At 34.9% G+C, this 19,664-nt stretch overlaps 1 protein-coding gene across 1 annotated transcript in view; it reads left to right on the plus strand.

Moving 5' to 3' along the window:
* Positions 1 to 19,101, plus strand: part of VIRMA (vir like m6A methyltransferase associated) — a 66,225-nt gene extending 47,124 nt beyond the window's left edge. The window contains exons 17-24 of the mRNA XM_069465482.1: positions 7 to 139; positions 10,675 to 10,827; positions 11,261 to 11,421; positions 12,104 to 12,200; positions 13,874 to 14,040; positions 14,853 to 15,184; positions 16,744 to 16,887; positions 17,908 to 19,101. Of these exons, the coding sequence (XP_069321583.1) occupies positions 7 to 139; positions 10,675 to 10,827; positions 11,261 to 11,421; positions 12,104 to 12,200; positions 13,874 to 14,040; positions 14,853 to 15,184; positions 16,744 to 16,887; positions 17,908 to 18,062 (1,342 nt within the window). The 3' untranslated portion in view covers positions 18,063 to 19,101. The remainder of the gene's footprint in view (positions 1 to 6; positions 140 to 10,674; positions 10,828 to 11,260; positions 11,422 to 12,103; positions 12,201 to 13,873; positions 14,041 to 14,852; positions 15,185 to 16,743; positions 16,888 to 17,907) is intronic.
* Positions 19,102 to 19,664: the final 563 nt, after the last annotated feature.

The raw sequence follows: 19,664 nt of genomic DNA on the forward strand, positions 1-19,664 counted from the left end.
TTATAGTTCTTTAAGGAAAAATAGTAGTGCTCTGCATAGTTTACTGAAACGAGTGGTCAGCACATTTAGTAAGGACACAGGAGAACTTGCATCTTCATTTTTGGAATTTATGAGACAAATTCTTAACTCTGACACAATGGTAAGTGTATGTGTATATATATACTTGGTGTTTTCTAAATTTACAAACTTTGTCATAAGTGAAAAAATCAGTTCAAAATTACTTAGAATAATGGGTTTTTTTTTTTTTTTTTTGCTGTTTGTCTCACTATAAATACAGGTTTTTGATTAATTTTTAAAAAATCGATGTTTAAGAGTAGAATATATTGAACTTTAATTTAGTAGGCATCATTAATTTGTCAATACCCTATGACTTTGCAACTTAAATAGAGAAAAATACTACCATAGTGCCTTCTTTTTATAATTCCTGACATTGCGTTACCTTGCTAGGGTAATTCAGGAAAGTCAAATTTTGAGTCTCTCAATTATTTACTTGTCATTTAATTAAGCACTTACTGATTGTGTTTTGGATATTGTGATTTTGGGGTGACTAAAAAGTTTATTATATTATGCTAATTTTGAATCCATTATAGATATATGAATTAAAGATTATTTTTCCCACTCTAAAATCTTAATTAAGACTTTTCTCATTAATATTTTCCAAAAATCATGGTACATTATGGGCACAATTCCAGAAGTTATTGTCATGCCTTGCTAGGCACAGTGGCACACATGTATAGTCCCAACTACTCAGGAGGCTGAGGCTGAAGGATTGCTTGATCTCAGGAGTTCTAGTACAGCGTGGGCAACATAGTGAGACCCCATCTCTATTTTAAAAAGTTAAAAGTTTAAAAAAAGATATGCCAGCCTTTAAAAACTTGTTTGCGGTCAAGTAAGTTTGTAAATGTGCACATTAAAACACATTAACTATATACCTTAGTATATTAGGAGCTCTAAGAAGTTCTGGGGTGCTTTGCTACAGTGTAATCCAGCAATCCAGCTTTGCGTAGATGTATTACCTGTGAAATACTTGTGTGTGTGTACATATCCTGTGCGCGAGTGTGTGTGTGTGTGTGTGTACACCCTATGGATCAGTATGTATTCTGTCAACATTGGTTTAAGAAATTCAACTCATATTTAAGATTTCTATTTGGGGAGAGTTGTAGAGGACCTATTTAATGTATTATTACTAAAATAAATAATGGGATTTCATATGAAAAATAAATTTACTGTTTAGTGCGTTCTTTCTAATTCATGTAATTTATTTTGAGACTATTCAGTAAGTCCTTCTTGCTGGACTGCTATGTTTGTAGTTATTGTCTTGCCAATTTTATTGAAAAATTACTATTTGTTTTGTGTTGTATCTAGTTTGTTAAAGTGATTACACTTACCAGATACTGTGATTCTGAAAGATTGATATATTTAACAGTAGACCTATGCTGCCCTAAAGAGATTAGAGTTTTACTTGATGGAAGACTATTTGTTCATTAGTTTCATTAGATCTTAAGTGACAGGTTGTTAACATATTAGTTTGACAGATTTTCTTACACATGTCATCAGTTAAACATTTTCTGATCAAAAACAACTAACTACTGTTCATTCATGTTATCCACAATTTGCTGGGCCCTCATGATTGCTAATTAATGCTTTAATTCATCCCTCATTAGTGCATTTCCTTTTCTCACCTCCTTCATTGAGAAGATCAAGGCCATCCTTTTTAATCTCTAAATCCTTTTACTACCCCCCAGATTCTTTCCGTGTCTTTTCTAATCTATTATTTCCTTCCTTAATCAGAGGAAAATAATATCCTTACATCGCTTCATTTGTACTTATGACCTGGATCCTGTCCTAGTATTTTTCCTCATTCCTTTTTCCTCTTCTTTTTATATGGGTCTCTGTGCCCTTAGCTAATGGATAAAATCTCTGAATAACCAAAATCAAATTCTTTGTTTTCCCCGTAAACTTTATGTTTTATATGCCTTACCTTCATACTGTTAATCTTCCCTGATCTCCAAGATAGAAATCATGAAATAGTAACCACCTTTCCCTCATAATCATCATCTTCAACAGTAGCTCATTCTTGTCAGTTTTATGCACAAAACCTTTCATACTTCACTGTCTATTTTATGTTTTCACCCCCATTATCATAGATTTCTCCTTCTTTTTTTTTTTTTTTTTTTGGAGACAGAGTCTTGCTCTGTTGCCCAGGCTAGAGTGCCATGGCATCAGCCTAGCTCACAGCAACCTCAAACTCCAGGGCTCAAGCGATCCTACTGACTCAACCTCCCGAGTAGCTGGGACTACAGGCACACGCCACCATGCCTGGCTAATTTTTTCTATATATTTTTAGTTGTCCAGATAATTTCTTTCTATTTTTAGTAGAGATGGGGTCTCGCTCTTGCTCAGGCTGGTCTTGAACTCCTGACCTCGAGCGATCCTCCTGCCTCGGCCTCCCAGAGTGCTAAGATTATAGGCGTGAGCCACCACGCCCAGCCTTGCTCCTTCTTTTTTAATAATAATTTTATTGAATTATAATTCATATGTCATAAAATTCACCCTTGTAAACTGACAATTTATTGTTTTTCAGTGTATTCATAAAATCACATAGCCATTACCACTATCTAATTTTAGATCATTTTTATCACCTCAGAAAGAAGCTTCATCCCCATTAGCAGAAACTCCCCATTCCTCCTTTCCCCCAGTCCCTGACAACCACTAATCCTTTCTCTGTCTTTATGTCAATTTCTGCAAAAAGGGCTGCTAGGATTTTGATTGGAACCGTGTTGAATCTGTAGATCAATTTTGGGAGTATTACTTTGTTAACAGTATTAAGTTTTCATATCCATGGAGGTGGTAGGCTGTCTTTCCATTTATTTAGGTCATCTTTAGTTTCTTTCTATGATGTTTTGTAGTCATTAGTGTACAAGGCTTGTACTTTGTTTGTTACACTTATGGCCCTGGTATGGGAAGTGTCATATCTGGTATGTAGGGATGGTGGAGGTTTTGGATGCTATTGTAAATGGAATTGTTTTCTTAATTTCATTTCTGGATTGTTCATTGCTAGTGTTTAGAAATACAATTGTTTTCTTTCTTTTTTTATTTTAGAGGCAAGATCTTGCTGTTTCCCAGGCTGGAGTGCAGTGGCCTGATCATAGTTCACTGTAACCTTGAACTCCTGGGTGCAAGCGATCCTCCTGCCTCAGCTTCCTGAGTAGCTGGGACTACAGGCGCACACCACCATACCCAGCTAATTTTTTTGAAAACTTTTTGTAGAAATGAGGTTTTACTGTGTTGCCCGGGCTGATCTGAACTCTAAGCCTCAAGCATTCCTCTGACCTCGGCCTCCCAAAGTGCTGGGATTATGGGCATGGCCACTGCACCCTGCCTTATAATTGATTTTTGTATTTTGTGTCTTGCAACTTTGCTGAACTCAGTGATTAGTTCTAATAGTTTTTGAGTGACTTTCTTAGGATTTTCTGTATATAAGATCATGTCATCTACAAATAGAGATGTTTTTACTTCTTCCTTTCCAATTTAGATATCTTTTATTTCTTTTTATTATCTAATTTCCCTCACAAGAATCTCCAGGACAATGTTTAATAGAAATGGCAAGAATTTCTAGGATCTTTGTATATCTTTGTTTTGCTCCTGATCTTAGGGAGAATGCTTTCAGTCTTTCATCATTTAATATGTTATCTATAGGATTTTTGTAGATGCCCTTTAGCAAGTTGAGGATGGTACATTTTATTCATACTGTAAGTGTTTTTATCATGTTGGGTTTTGTCAACTGATTTTTCTGAGTCTATTGAGATGATAATTTGGTTTTTCTCCATATTCTATTGACTAGTGTATTACATTGATTATTGCATGTTTAACCAACCTTGCATTCCTGGGATAAATCTCACTTGGTCCTGGTGTATGAGCCTTATATGTTGCTCAATTCAGTTTGCTTTATTTTATTGAGGATTCGTGTGTGTATATTCAAAAGAGGTCTTTTCTGACCTCATTAAGTGAGGTTGGAAATGTTCCCTCCTCTTTTACTTTTTGGAAGAGTTGTGAAGGATTGTTTAGTTCTTTAAACACTTGTTAGAATTCACAATGAAGCCATGTAGGTCTGGGCTTATCTTTGGGGGAAGTTTTTTTTTTTTTTAATATATTAATTTGGTTGCTTTACTTAATATTTCTGTATCTTCTTGAGTTAGTTTTATTAGTTTGTGCCTTTTTAGGAATTTGTTTCTCTACCTTCATCTTCATTATCTAATTGATGGTATGCGGTTTATTGGATTTTTTTTAAACTGTTTCATTTCTGTAAGGTTGTTAATAATGTCTTCATTTTCATTCCTGATGTTAATAATTTGAGTATTCTCTTTTTTGTTCCCTCTTTGGTTAGTCTAGCTAGAGGTTTGTCAGTGTTGTTGATCTTTTCAAATAACCAACTTTTTTCCTATTACTTTTCTCTGTTTCATTTATTTCTGCATTAACATTTATTTTCTTCTTTCTGTTTGCTTTTGGTTTAGTTTGCTATTTTTCTAATTTCTTAATGTGGAAGGTTAGGTTATTGATTTGAGATCTTTTCTTCTATTTTAATGTAGGCATTTTTAGCTGTCAGTTTCCCTCTGGGCACTTCTTTTGCTGCATCCCATAAGTTTTGATGTGTTGTGTTTTTATTTTGTGGTCATTTTAAAGTTTTCTGATTTCCCTTGTGATTTCTTCTTTGTCCTGTTAGGAGTGTGTTTAATTTCTACATGTAAGAATTTACCAAATTTCCTTCTGTTACTGGTTTTTATTTCATTACATTGTAGTCAGAGAGTATACTTTGTTTGATTTAAATCCTTTTAAATTTATTGACCCTTGTTTTACAAACCAAGCATATGGTCTACCCTGCAGAATGTTCCATGTGCTTAAAAATATTGTGTCTTCTGCTGCTGTTTGGTGGAATGCTACACAGATGTCAGGAGTAGTATTTTTTTTTTTTTTTTTTGGTATACTTTCTTCCAGTCACATTTCTTCTTTTTTTTTTTTAATCACTAAATAGTGTGCTAAATGTTCAAAACATCATATAAAATACATTTTACAATTTTTTTTTTCATACCCCCATCCCCTCCCCCACCCCCCACCTCAGTCTGATACGCAATTGGTGTCGTTCCCAGATTTGTATTTAGCTGATGATCAGGGAAAGGAGTAGTTGATTTATAGTTGTTTAAACCTTCTATTTCCTTGTTGGTTTTCTGCCTACTTATGTCCACTATTGAAAGTGGGTTACTGAAGTTGCCAATTATTATTGAATTGTCTCCCTCTAATCCGATTTTTGTTTCATGTATCTCTGGACTCTGTTGTCAGTGTCATGTGTATTTATAATGTCTTCCAGATGCTTTTATTATCATAAAATGTTTCCTTCTTAGTCTCTAATAATAACTTTTGTCTAAATATTTGTTTTATTAGTATAGCCAACTCCAGTTCTGCTTTGGTTATTGTTTGTATGGTATATACTTTTTTTTATTCTTTTACTTTCAGCCTGTTTGTGTTTTTTAATCTTAAATGTGTCTCTTGTAGACAGCATATAGGTTAGATAATTTTTTACATTCTGTCAATCTCTTTTGATTGGCATATTCAATTCATTTATGTTTAGTTACTGATAAAGTAGGATTTATGTCTGGAGTTTTGCTATTTACGTGTTGTATATTTTATGTCTTTTTAGTTTCTCTTTATTTCCATGAGCCTTTTGTATTAAACAGATATTTTCTACTGTGCCATTTTAACTTCTTTGTTGTTTTACTAATTTTTTTCCTTAGTTTTTTTTTTTTAGTGATTGCCCTGGAGACTACAATTAGCGTTTTTGTTTTTGTTTTTTGAGACAGGGTCTCACTCTGTTGCCTGTGCAGTGATGTCATCATAACACACTGCAACCTCTAGCTCTTGGGCTCAAGCGATCCTCCTGCCTCAGCCTCCCAAGTAGCTGGGATTGCAAGCACATGCTACCATGCCTGGCTAATTTTTCTAATTTTTTGTAGAGACAGGGTCTCCCTCTTGCTCAGGCTGGTCTTGAACCCCTGGGCTCCAGTGATCCTTCCGCCTCGGCCTCCTAAAGTGCTAGGATTACAGGCATGAGCCACCGCGCCTGGCCAGCATCTTAACTTAATACAGGTTAAATCAAATTAATACCAACTTAATTCCAAAAGTATACAAAGACTACTGCATTATAGTTCTGTTTCTTCCGCCTTCCTTTATGCTGTTATTGTCATATAAATGACAGTTTTATTGATTATGAGCCCATCCACACAGTATATAGATAGTAATTGCTTTATTCAGTTGTCTTTTGATTCACATAGAAGAAAAGAGTTACAAACAAAATATATTTGTGCTTTTATATTTACCTTTGTAGTTAATCTTTATTTCTTCACTTGGATTCAATTACTGTCTAATGTCCTTTCATTTCAGCTGGATGGACTCTCTGTCGTATTTTTTTGTAGTGAAGATCTGCTAGTGACAAATTCTATTTGTTCGTTTTTTAAATCCAGGAATGTCCTAATTTCTCCCTCATTTTTGAAGGATAATTTTGCTGGTTATAAGATTCTTGGATGATAGTCTTTTTCTTTCAGCACTTCGAATATATCTTCCTGCGTTCTTGCTTCTGTGGGCTCTGATGAGAAATCAGCTGTTGATCTTATTGGGGATCCCTTTTATGTGTTGTGTCACCTCACTCTTGCTACTTTTAAGATTCTTTGTTTTGGCTCTTAACAGTTTGATTATGATGTATCCGAGTGTAGATGTCTTTGAGATTAACATACTTGGAGTTTGTTGAGCCTCTTGGAAGTATAAACGAATACTTTTAATTAAATTTGGAAAGTTTTCAACCATTATTTCTTCACATATTTTTTCTGGCTCTTTCCTTCCTCTTCTTTTGGGACTCTTATTACGTATATGTTGCTGATCTTGATGATGTCCTACAGATCTCTGAAGCTATGTTTATGGGTCTTCATTCTTTTCTTTTTTTTTTTCTGTTTCTTAAAGTGGATAATCTCACTTGACATAACATCAAGTTCACTGATTCTTTCTTTTGGCAGCTCCAAGTCTGCTGTTGAACTTCTCTGGTGAATTTTTCATTTCAGTTATTGTATTTTTCCACTCCAGAATTTGTATTTCATTCTTTTCTTAAAAATAATTTTTAGATCTTTATTTTCTTGCAGAGTATTGTATCAGTCTTCCTTCCAGTTTCCTTCCAAACATTTACTTCTTTGATATATTCTGAATAGTTCCCTGTGAATTCATATCTTCCTAAAGATAATAACTTTTAGTATCTGTAAGATAAATTCTGGGGCCGGGCGCGGTGGCTCACGCCTGTAATCCTAGCACTCTGGGAGGCCGAAGCGGGTGGATTGCTCGAGGTCAGGAGTTCGAGACCAGCCTGAGCAAGAGTGAGACCCCGTCTCTACTAAAAATAGAAAGAAATTATATGGACAACTAAAATATATATATACAAAAAATTAGCCGGGCATGGTGGCACATGCCTGTAATCCCAGCTACTTGGGAGGCTGAGGCAGGAGGATTGCTGGAGCCCAGGAGTTTGAGGTTGCTGTGAGCTAAGCTGGCGCCACGGCACTCATTCTAGCCCGGGCAACAGAGTGAGACTCTGTCTCAAAAAAAAAAAAAAAAAAAAAAGATAAATTCTGAAGTTTTTAGCATGGCATTCAAGAACATTCACTATCTGGCCAAAAAGCCACCTTTGCCACTATCCCTCCCTTAGAAAACATTTTATACTATACCATTGTTCCATAAATCTCAGTCTCCTTTTATTTTTTCCCCTTGGTCATGCTTCTCTTAGCTCGTTGGTATGTCTCTGTTCTTCTCTTATTTATTTATTTTTTTGTCAAACTATAATCTGTCCATCAGTGCCTGTTTTAATGCATCCCAATTTGTAAAGTCTTTTGAGATTACTTTTCCTTCTGTACTCAGATGTTACTCATATTTCTGGTTTTTAGATCATTTATATATCTAGTTACCATTTCGTATCCCACTTTCTGAATATTATCTCAGTTAAGTTACAGACTGTGTTCTAATAGCTTTTTCTGAGAGTACTTGTGTAGTGTTTTACACAGTATAATAGCTGAAGTATTTGATAAATGAATGAGGAAATTTTAAATAATGTCATACGCAAATATGATAGAATTTCCATTTTTCTAAAACAACAATGTAGATTATGGTTTTTTAAATCTTCTTAAAATACTTCATTACTAATCACAGTAATACATATACAGAAAACTTAGAAATGTGCTCAGTTTGACCCTAGATTTCCTAAGACTACTTTTAGACTGAATTAGAATTTAAAAGGCATTTTATTTTGTTCAAAACTATTTCTGTACATAATAATGAAAAAGAAAGATAGTATGGAGAAATGAAAATTTTAGATCACTCCAAGTATTTTAATTTGTTCACAGTTTTTATCTTTCCCCTCAATACTTTGTTTTTTTTTTTTTCCTTTAAATCTATGTCAATAAACTTTAGTGACCTTGATCTTCTTCCACTGGCTTCCCCCACCCTCTCTTTTAAATAGGCTTAACTTTTTAGAGGAATTTAAGATTCTTAGTAAAATAGATTGGAAGGTACAGAGAATTCCCATATGCCTGTTGCCCCCACACCCAGCCCCCCCCATTGACATATCATATCACAGTGATATATTTGTTATAGTTTATGAATCCACATTGACATATAAATATTGCCCAAAGTACATAGTTTACATTAGGATTCAAAGACATTTTGATTTCTTCCTTCCCCAGTCTGTTTTTCCTTTTATTTCCCTTCTTGTCTTACTGCATTAGTGAGGGACCTTAGGACAATGTTGAAAAAGAATGGCCAGAGGGAATATTCTTGCCTTGTCCTTGATCTTAGCAAGAAAGCTCTGGTTTCTCACCATTCGGTGATGTTAGCTGTAGGTTTTTTTGGTATATGTTTTTTATCAAGTTAAAGAAGTTCCCCTCACTATTCCTAGTTTGCTGAATTTTTATCATGAATGGGTGTTGGATTTTGTCAAATGCTTTTTCTGCATTTATTAATATGATCATATGGCTTTTCTTCTTTTGATGTGATAGATTACATTAATTGATTTTATTTTATTTTATTTTATTTATTTATTTATTTTTTTTGAGACAGAGTCTCACTTTGTTGCCCGGGCTAGAGTGAGTGCCGTGGCGTCAGCCTAGCTCACAGCAACCTCAAACTCCTGGGCTCAAGCGATCCTCCTGCCTCAGCCTCCCGAGTAGCTGGGACTACAGACATGCGCCACTATGCCCGGCTAATTTTTCTATATATATATTTTTAGTTGTCCATATAATTTCTTTCTATTTTTAGTAGAGACGGGGTCTCGCTCTTGCTCAGACTGGTCTCGAACTCCTGACCTTGAGCGATCCATCCGCCTCGGCCTCCCAGAGTGCTAGGATTACAGGCGTGAGCCACCGTGCCCGGCCCATTAATTGATTTTAGATTGTTGAACCAGCCTTGTATACATGGGATAAGTCCCACTTGACTCCATTTTTAATTGCTGATTCATAATTGCTAATGTTTTGTTTGCGATTTTTGTATCTGTGTTTATGAGAAATAGTGGTCTGTAGTTTTCTTGTAATATTTTTTTCAGCCTTTAGAGGACAGTCTCTTTAAAGAGAACTCTTCGTTATCTGTTCCTGTTTGTGTACTTTGATTATTTTTAACTTATTTTATTATTATTTTTTTAAATAAAGCATAGGCTAGACCACTTACTAACCTACCCACACCTCTCAATGGAGCAAATAAAATCCTTAAAGACTGAATGTTTATTGGATTTCTCATTAAAATTGTATTCCTTCCTCAATCTAATGTTTTCTGAAAGGAGCAAGTGTACTTCTGGCACAGTGTCAGTTTGAGTGGGATTTTGTTAAGAATAATTTTCATTCAGCCTTCATTGACATTTGCTTGGTTATAGGACAAATGGTATGAACTCCAAACAAAATTTTAATTCTTTTAGCCCATTTTAAAGTACTAAATCCTTCATCCAGATTTGTGTGTTCACTTTTATTTTGTGAGTCCTACTCCTAAGAGACCATATTCATTTTGAGTCATTTAAAATAGGACTGTGTTCTAAAGATATGAAACTACCCTTAGGTAGGCACATGACTCTCTACCGTAAGTGTTCTTTCATATGTGACAACATGGATGGTTTTATTAACATGAACCAAGGTTTATTTTGCTGGAAGGATTTTCTTGTATTGAACTTTATCACTCCAAAATTTATTCTATTATGTAGCATACTTTTTAAAAGTAGAAAATAATTGTTTGCCTTATCTTCAGAAGGATAATTTCAGGTTTTGTCAGTTCTTTGTTATAGCAAGCATTTTATTAACTCTTGAGCATCATCAGTATGTTACATGTCCTACAAATGCCAGTGTATTTGCAATTGGATGTTTTTGTTGAGAAATCTTAGTGTCAGTAAATTAAATACATGTGTTTACCTATTTATTTTGTGAGCCTTACTCAAAGAAAACTTATTTCATCTTTGAGCTAAATCCTTCTTAAAACTAGCCATTTCCGTTGATGTAAAACCAAACATTGAAGGGAAGATTGCAGCATTTGGCTTAAATATCTGAATGTTTGGAAGCATCTGTGCAAATTTCTCTGCTCTCAAATTTAATTTGTGTGTGACATTTACAGGGATGTTGTGGAGATGATAGTGGTCTCATGGAAGTAGAGGGAGCTCATCCAACACGGACGATGAGTATTAATGCTGCAGAGTTAAAACAGCTTCTACAAAGCAAAGAAGAAAGTCCAGAAAATTTGTTCCTTGAACTAGAGAAGCTTGTTTTGGTAAAAAAGAAAAACAAAAATAGAGCATTCCTGAGACATATTTTCTTCTCAATTTGACTAGTACAAGTATTTCACAGTGACCTTTTTCTATATAGTGAACCCTTAGTTGGTTATTTGTACCATTTCAAATAACCCATTGAATTAATAATTTGGAGTGAAATCTTCCATGCTATTTATGAATCTTAGAGAGTAAAATGAAGGCTTTTTGAATTGTCTCTTCTTTGGATGCATGGTGCCCCCTGCTGCTGCTGCTTAGAAATAAAATGACTAGTGTATTTGGTGTTTGTTTTATTTTAATGTTTAATGTTAAGTTGATAATTTCTGGATAGTGTTCCAAATTTAATAGCCTTTTCTACTAAAGAGTCAGTAGATTATGGGCATAAGTGTTCAAATTTTACCTTCACTTTCTTACTCTGCTTTTATTTGTATCTAGGAACATTCAAAAGATGATGACAATCTGGATTCTTTACTGGACAATGTAGTTGGACTTAAGCAGATGCTGGAGTCTTCAGGCGATCCTTTACCTCTCAGTGACCAGGATGTAGAACCAGTACTTTCAGCTCCAGAATCTCTCCAGAATCTGTTTAACAATAGGTAAAACAAGCAATGTTTTATGATTGAGTAGATATTGTTTATATAATGGCTAGAGTCTAGAGAGGGTCAATAACCTTTTTTTTTTCCTGTTAAAGAGCCAGATAGTAAAAATTCTAGGCTTTGCAGGCCTCTGTTGCATATTCTTCCATAGTTTTTTGTTTCTTTCTTTTTCTTTCTTTTCTTTCCTTTTTTTTTTCTTAATATACAAACCATGCCTGGCTTGCAGGCTATATAAAAACAGGCCTTGCAAAATGGACTGTTGTTTACTAATCCCTGGTCTAAAGGATATATACCTCTTAATCTTTGAAGCACTGTAGCCATAATGATCATTCAAGGTGATAGAATTAGTCTCTGTACTTAGAAAAATTAAATATGAGCAGTTTCTGTACAGACTGGTATAGTGCAGTAAACTTGCCTTTGGAAATAAAATCAGAGCTTTGTTTTATTTTACAGAAAGTTCAAAATTTGTCACAGCAGGATTAGTTTCCAAGTTACTGGTTTTTAAGGATATTTAATTCTCAAACAGCTTTTTGAAGGAGTTTTTTTAAAGTGTTAATTTTAGTAACACTTCAGAGGGTCATATATTTATTATAATTGTGCCTTCCATACATTGTACTTGAAAATAAGCTAAAATATTTGATTTTGGAATTCTGCTTTTTATCAAATGCTTTTGTTATTCTAGGACTGCATATGTGCTAGCTGATGTCATGGATGATCAATTGAAATCTATGTGGTTTACTCCATTTCAGGCAGAAGAGATTGATACAGATCTGGACTTGGTAAAAATGGTTTTATTACTAAATATTTAGGAAAAACTTGTTGTTGATTTTTTTTGTTTCTTTGTGTATTATTACTACTATAGTAATTTACGTATTATAAGGCTGCTACACTCTACTTGGGGGTCACTTGAACATTATTTTTATGCCAGTTGCTCTCTTAACAGCATCCAAAACTCCGAGTTTTGGGGTTTTTTTCTGAGACAGGGTCTCGCTGTGTTGCTCAGGCTGGAGTGCAGTGGCCTTGTCACAGCTCACTGCAACCTCTAACTCCTGGCTCAAGCAATGCTCCTGCTTCAGCCTCCCGAAGTGCTAGGATTACAGGCATGAGCCACCACGCCTGGCCTTTCAGTTTTTTATGCTACTTGTTTTGCTTCTTTCCTAGACAGTCATCTATATTTTGAGAATATGACTCTTAAGGGAAAAATTACATTTTTTCATAAGTTCTCTGAAGCAGTTTGTTTTCTTATATCGGTAGTGCATAGATTAGGGAAAAATATCACACAAAATAACTGTTCATTCTTACATTTGAGTTTAAGGAGAGGAATGGTGGGTATCTGTTCTCAGTTTGGGAGCTTATAGAAAATATATTTGTTATAATATAGTATGAATGGGAGTTAACATTTTTAAAAATCTTATTGTACCGTATATTGGTTTTTTTCTTGATCAAAGAAACGTGCTAGTGTTAATCTTATGCAATAAAACTAAAAGAATGCTTCACCTTTAAGGTATATTTAGTGTATTGAATTTCTTTTTAGTGTAAATTGTTCAATGATTCTTTAGAACTGTGCTGTCCAGTAGAATTTTATGCAGTAATGGAAGTGTTTTATAATCTGCCCTGTCCAATACAGTAGCCACTAGCCTCAAGTGACTGTTGTACAATTGAAATGTGGCTGGTATGACTAAAGGACTGAATTTTATTTTGATTTAATTTTTCTTTCTTTTTAAAATATCCTTTGGACATTTCCATATTTTTATTTAATTTTATTAATAATTTAAGTAGGCTTATGTGGTTAGTGGCTACCATATTGGGCAGCACAGGTCTAAAATATTTATTAGAAGTTGTATTTTTTATAACTGTAAGCTGAATTGCAACTGTTTTGCAATAGTAATTGTAACCTTACATGGATTAGAGAAATTTTAGGTCTCTTAAATTTGTTACATTTGAATAAAACTTAGCTAAACTGAATTTTGATTTCTCTGATGTGAAACCTGGTTACAAACTCATAAATGCATAGAGCTTCTGACAATCTGTGGCACAGAATTTTTTTTATAACAGAAATGTTGACTATATAAGGCTGGCAGGCTATTTTCAGATTCTTTTGGAAAAGTTCTAGAAATATGACAGTATTAGTTTACATAGAGAAGTACGAGGAATGCTAGGTTCCATGTTATGCAGCAAAGGTCTCCTAGATTAATAGCCTTGCTTTAAAGAATGCCACCAAAACAAACAAAAAAAAAAAGGTAGCTGAATTCCTAAGTTTTTTTTTTTGGTTTTTTGGTTTTTTGTTGGTGTTTTTGTTTTTTGGTAATATGTTGCTTTTCGGAAAGATGAGGGGTAGAGGTAGATCTGTAATTTATTTGTTATGAGAGTCAAATAATAAGAATTTCTGTAGTTAAGTATTACATTAGTAGTTACATTTAAAATTTATTTTGTTTCGTTTTTATGACTACAGGTCAAGGTTGACTTAATTGAGCTCTCCGAAAAATGCTGTAGTGATTTTGATTTGCACTCAGAATTAGAGCGCTCATTTTTGTCAGAACCATCATCTCCAGGAAGAACCAAAACTACTAAAGGATTCAAACTTGGGAAGCATAAGCATGAGACCTTTATTACTTCAAGGTAAAATTTATTCTACTGAAGATCTTGATTGTGGTCATATAAGCTTATTTATGTTAATGTATTTTAAGATGGACACATGACTATTAAACAGAAAAGGAAATTGACAAATCACTTGAATCATGAATATTATTTGGATTTCTTTCTTTCTTTTTTTTTTTTTTGTGAGACAGAGTCTTGCTCTGTTGCCCATGCTAAAGTGTCGTGGTGTCAGCCTAGCTCACAGCAACCTCAAACTCCTGGGCTCAAACAATCCTTTTGCCTCAGCCTCCCAAGTAGCTGGGACTACAGGCATGTGCCACCATGCCCGGCTAATTTTTTCTATATATATATTTTTTAGTTGTCCATATAATTTCTTTCTATTTTTAGTAGAGACGAGGTCTCACTCTTGCTCAGGCTGGTCTCAAACTCCTGACCTCAAGCCATCCACTTGCCTCGGCCTGCCAGAATGCTAGCATTATAGGCATGAGCCACTGCGCCCAGCCATGGATTTCTTTTTTAAAGATAATAATTTAACCAGGATATACCCAGTACATTTGTTATATTGTTTTTTATTGAGATTTTAGAAGGCTTGAATAGGAAGTGAACTGGATTATTTAGAAACATTATTATTCATAACAATAAAATGTGAGTACGATTCTTAGCTAGTTTGTTGGACTATCCCAGACAGTAAGATAGACACTTGCAAAGTTAATAGAATTAGAATAAGAAAAAATTGAAATCTATTTTACAGTATTGTAAAGATTGACCATTATGTTTTCACTGGAAATTTGAAAAAAAGAAGAATTTTTCATGGAGTGTTTTTGTTTTATTAGTGGAAAATCTGAATACATTGAACCTGCCAAACGAGCTCATGTTGTGCCACCACCAAGAGGAAGGGGCAGGGGAGGATTTGGACAGGGCATACGACCTCATGATATTTTTCGTCAGAGAAAACAGAACACAAGTAGACCACCATCTATGCATGTGGATGACTTTGTTGCAGCTGAAAGTAAAGAAGTAATTCCTCAAGATGGAATACCTCCACCAAAACGACCACTCAAAGTATCACAGAAGATTTCTTCTCGTGGTGGATTTTCAGGCAATCGAGGAGGACGGGGTGCTTTCCACAGTCAGAATAGGTTTTTCACACCACCTGCTTCAAAAGGTAATGACTAATGGGTTAGAATATTGGAATATTACAATACTGAATGAAGGTGATTCAGATGGAAGAGATTCAGATACAGTATTTTCCTTTTACTATAGTTAAGCTGTCTCTAAACTAGTGGTACTATTTGCGTGGTACTCAATTTGATAGAAGGAAGAAACCTTTTTTTTTTAAGTTAATCTTTGATAAATTGCACTTTTAGTGATGAATTTAAAAGAAATCTTGGCTGATTATTTTCCTTTTTACATTGAGAACTTTATTCTTTCTGAGTAACATCCATACATTATTTTCACAATTGTACTTATCAACAATTTCCCTTTCTCTTTCCTTCCTCCTCCTCCTCCTCAAAAAAAAAAAAAAACCCACACACAATTTCCTTAAAATTGTTCTGTGTAGTTCACCATTGATTTGCTTAATCTGCTTACTTCTTTTTTTTGAGACAGTCTCGCTCTGTTGCCTGGGCTCGAGTGCCATGGCATCAGCCTAGCTCACAGCAACCTCAAACTTCTGGGCTCAAGTGATCCTCCTGCTTCGGCCTCCCGAGTAGCTGGGACAACAGGCATGCACCACCATGCCTGGCTAATTTTTTCTATATTTATTTTTAGTTGTCCAGATAATTTCTTTCTATTTTTAGTAGAGACGGAGTCTCACTTTTGCTCAGGCTTGAACTGCTGACCTTGAGTGATGCTCCTGCTCCGCCTCTCAGAGTGCTAGGATAATCTGCTTACTTCTTAATGTTATATTTAATCTGTTTTAAATTGTTTCAAGATTTGAGAAACTGATTATATATTTATAGAAATTATACTGTACTAGTGATTGATGACATATTTGCATACCTGCTGAGTTAGGAGGGTGGGAATGAAAGAGAACAGGAGTCTACATTAATAGCAAACACTTAGACGTGTTAGGAACTATGGTAAGCACTTTACATATAATACCCTCACATCCTAATGAGGTAGGTTTTCTTAGTACTCCCACTGTGCAGAAGAGAAAATTGTCAGTGAGCTGACCAGGACACATAAATATAAGTGATAGAACCAGTGATTGAACTGTGGCAGTCTGGCTTTAGAGCCTCTGCTCTTAACCACTGTGTGATGTTGCCCACGATGTAGTAATGTAGTATATTCAATTTACCTAATTTCAGTTTCTCTTCCATTACTTTTTTTTTTTCCCCAGAGACAGAGTCTTGTTCAGTCACCCAAGCTGGAGTGCAGTGGTGCAATTATAACTCACTGCATCCTCAAACACCTGGGCTTAAGCAATCCTCCCACCTCAGCCTCCTGAGCAACTAAGACTACAGGCACATGCCACCACGCCTGGCTAATTTTTTAATTTCTTCATAGAGACTGGGGTCTTGCTGTGTTGCCTAGGCAGGTCTCAAACTTCTGGCCTCAAACCATCGATCTTTCTGCCTTGGCTTCCCAAAGAGCTGGGATTATAGGCATGAGCCAATGTGCCTGGCCCTGTGACTTTTAAAGATAAAGAAAAACCTGTCAAATCTTTGTTAATCCAAGTGAAGTTGTCAAAAAGTAGGTTTTGATAGTGTTGTTTGTGTTTAGGAAACTACAGTCGTCGGGAAGGAACAAGAGGCTCCAGTTGGAGTGCTCAGAATACTCCTCGAGGGAATTACAATGAAAGTCGAGGAGGCCAGAGCAATTTTAACAGGGGTCCTCTTCCACCATTACGACCACTTAGTTCTACAGGTATGTATCCTTATTACTTGATGTTGCTGAGAGAAGGGAAATGAATTCCTCCTTTTCAAATTGTTGCATATCGTATACAATTGAACCCTGTGTATTTTCCCAAGAATTTAACTGCTGATAGCCTCCTGTTGACTGGAAGCCTTACTGATAATATAAACAGTCAATTAACACATATATTATGTACTGTATTATTATAATAAAGTAAGCTAGAGAAAGAAAAATGTTATTAAAATCATAAGGAAGAGGAAATATATTTACTATTCATTAAGTGGAAGTGGATTATCATAAAGGTCATCACACTGAGTAGGCTGAGGAGGAGGAGGAGGAGGAAGAGGAGGGGTTGGTCTTGCTGTCTTGGGTAGCAGAGGTAGAAGAAAACTCACATATAAGTGGATCCACACAGTTCAAACCTATATTATTCAAGGGTCAATTGTACTCTCATTCTGGGAGAGAATATTTTGGAATGTAAGCTTAAAATGCTAAAGTTTATGTCCTTGAATAATGGCCAATGTACATCTTCAATAAAAATAATCATAATTTGAGATTCTGAACTGTTTGTATAATCTGGATAGTTTCATGATGATGTGCTCTATTTTTGTATTTCAATAATGAAATACAATCCTTAAGGTACCTTTCTGATCACCGTATATTTTAATAACAGATATCTTTATTCACATAGTGTATTCTTTGTTTATAGTATTGTCTTTGGTATATAAATACATAACCTCATTTTTCTAAAACATTACGGTATCAAGTCCAGAATTTGCTCATCACAAGTAGCTTTTAGTTTCAAATGTACATTTTTTAAAAATAACAGTTTAATTTGGGATATGATTCTCACATAGCATACACTTTATCTGTTTAAAGTGTACAATTCAGTAATCTTTAGTACATTCACAGAGCTTGCACGTGAGTTTTAAAAGAGTAATTCTTGGTTTGAGCTCAGTGTCATAGATTAATATTTATACAGTGGGAAAGGAAAGGATGTTGGAACTAAAAACTATATTCTTTCTTTTATAGGCTACCGTCCAAGTCCTCGGGACCGTGCTTCTAGAGGTCGTGGGGGACTTGGACCTTCCTGGGCTAGTGCAAATAGCGGCAGTGGAGGCTCAAGAGGAAAATTTGTTAGTGGAGGCAGTGGTAGAGGTCGTCATGTACGTTCCTTTACAAGATAAAAACGTTTCTGGAAACATCCTAAGTGTATATGAACATTTCCTAAGGACAATAAAAATAAAATAAGACATTGAAGGACCAATTTAGACTTAGCAGTTATCTGGATACATCTGAGAGAATATTTTTATCTGAAGAAAGCAGATTTTGTTTGATACCTAATGAGATTTCAATAAAAATCCAAACTTTTTATGTATGTTTGTATATATTTTTCCCCTTTTTGTATGACTATTTATTTAGAAAATTTCTAAGTAGAAAGAGAGAAACTAAATGATCTGTTTTGTATTTTTCTTGCCTAAAACACAGATGTTCCCAAACTTTCTCACCTCATGACAACCTTTAGTGTCTTAGTAACTTTTTCACAGCATACCTAGGCCAAAAGAAATATATAATACTTCTTTTCATTAAGCAGTTAGGCCCAACAACTTAATAAGAATTTTATGTCATCACCACTAGTAATTGCAGACACTGCAGAACATCCCAAACCTTGGAATCAGTATCATTTTCTATTCCACTCTGCTTCTTGCACAGTACTTTTTATCAAACTGCTGAAAACTCAGTTTTAGAAAGATTGCTGACATAGAAAAGAATATAATATAATGTTGAAAATGTAAACTACCTCGAACCTAGTAGTTTATATGATGTCCAACAGGTGTTGCTATGTTTCCCTCAAAAATTTAAAATATCCTGTAACATACATGTTGATTTATTAAGGTGCCCTGGTACACAGTTTGAGAACCATGGCTGTACCAAAAGAAACAAATCACTCGTCTCCTTCATGTTAGAAAGAAATATGAACTTACTTTGTGTTTCAGCTTTGGACCCACTGACACCATTTTATTATGCAATTATTTAAAGCCTGAAATGAGTCATATCATAATACTATTATTTTGGGAATCAGAAACATCTAATAAAAGCTGGACTTTATATATAGAAGTAAAGCTTATAACTTTGAGAAAGTAGCCATATTTTCCCCCAAGATATGTCTTAACACTCTGAACCTATATAACTGGCATAAAATATAGAGTTCTCTTAAACAAAAAAGGAGTTGTATGAGTCTTATTCCATACTTTTGTCACTCTTTGTTTTGGGGAACTATTTGTGAGTAAAAAGATGGAAGGTATACATTGATTTGGTCCAAATAGGCAGACATGGATTGGGGGCGCTTACAGGTTATAGGTGCGTTTAAAGATTCTTTGATTTGTAATTGATTAAAGAAATGAAGCTTTGTCTAAAGACTTGGAATGTTTTAAGTTGGTTGTTAATCAGAGACAAGCTACCAGACATTTACCAAAACTCAAATGAGCTGTTAAATTGATGGCCTGCAGGTGTACTAAATTATTAACAGGCCTAAGGCCTTGCAATAAGATTCTAAATCATTAACAGGACTTAGGCCTGTTAATAAACATTTTCCACCTATTCTGTGTTAGGGCTGCTACCTCTAAGGTTTCATTTACATAACAAGATCACCTTTGCAAGGTGGCTCCATGGCGCATTGGACTTCTAGAGGCTGGAGGCATTCAAAGACCACCTTTGCTAGCTGCTGCTTCCTTTCTCTCCCTCATAACCTGTCTGGCCACTAAAACCTGTTTTGCCTGAATCCGAGC

This window comes from Eulemur rufifrons, chromosome 3 (assembly GCF_041146395.1).
Source record: "Eulemur rufifrons isolate Redbay chromosome 3, OSU_ERuf_1, whole genome shotgun sequence".
Classification (NCBI taxonomy): Eukaryota; Metazoa; Chordata; class Mammalia; order Primates; family Lemuridae; genus Eulemur; species Eulemur rufifrons.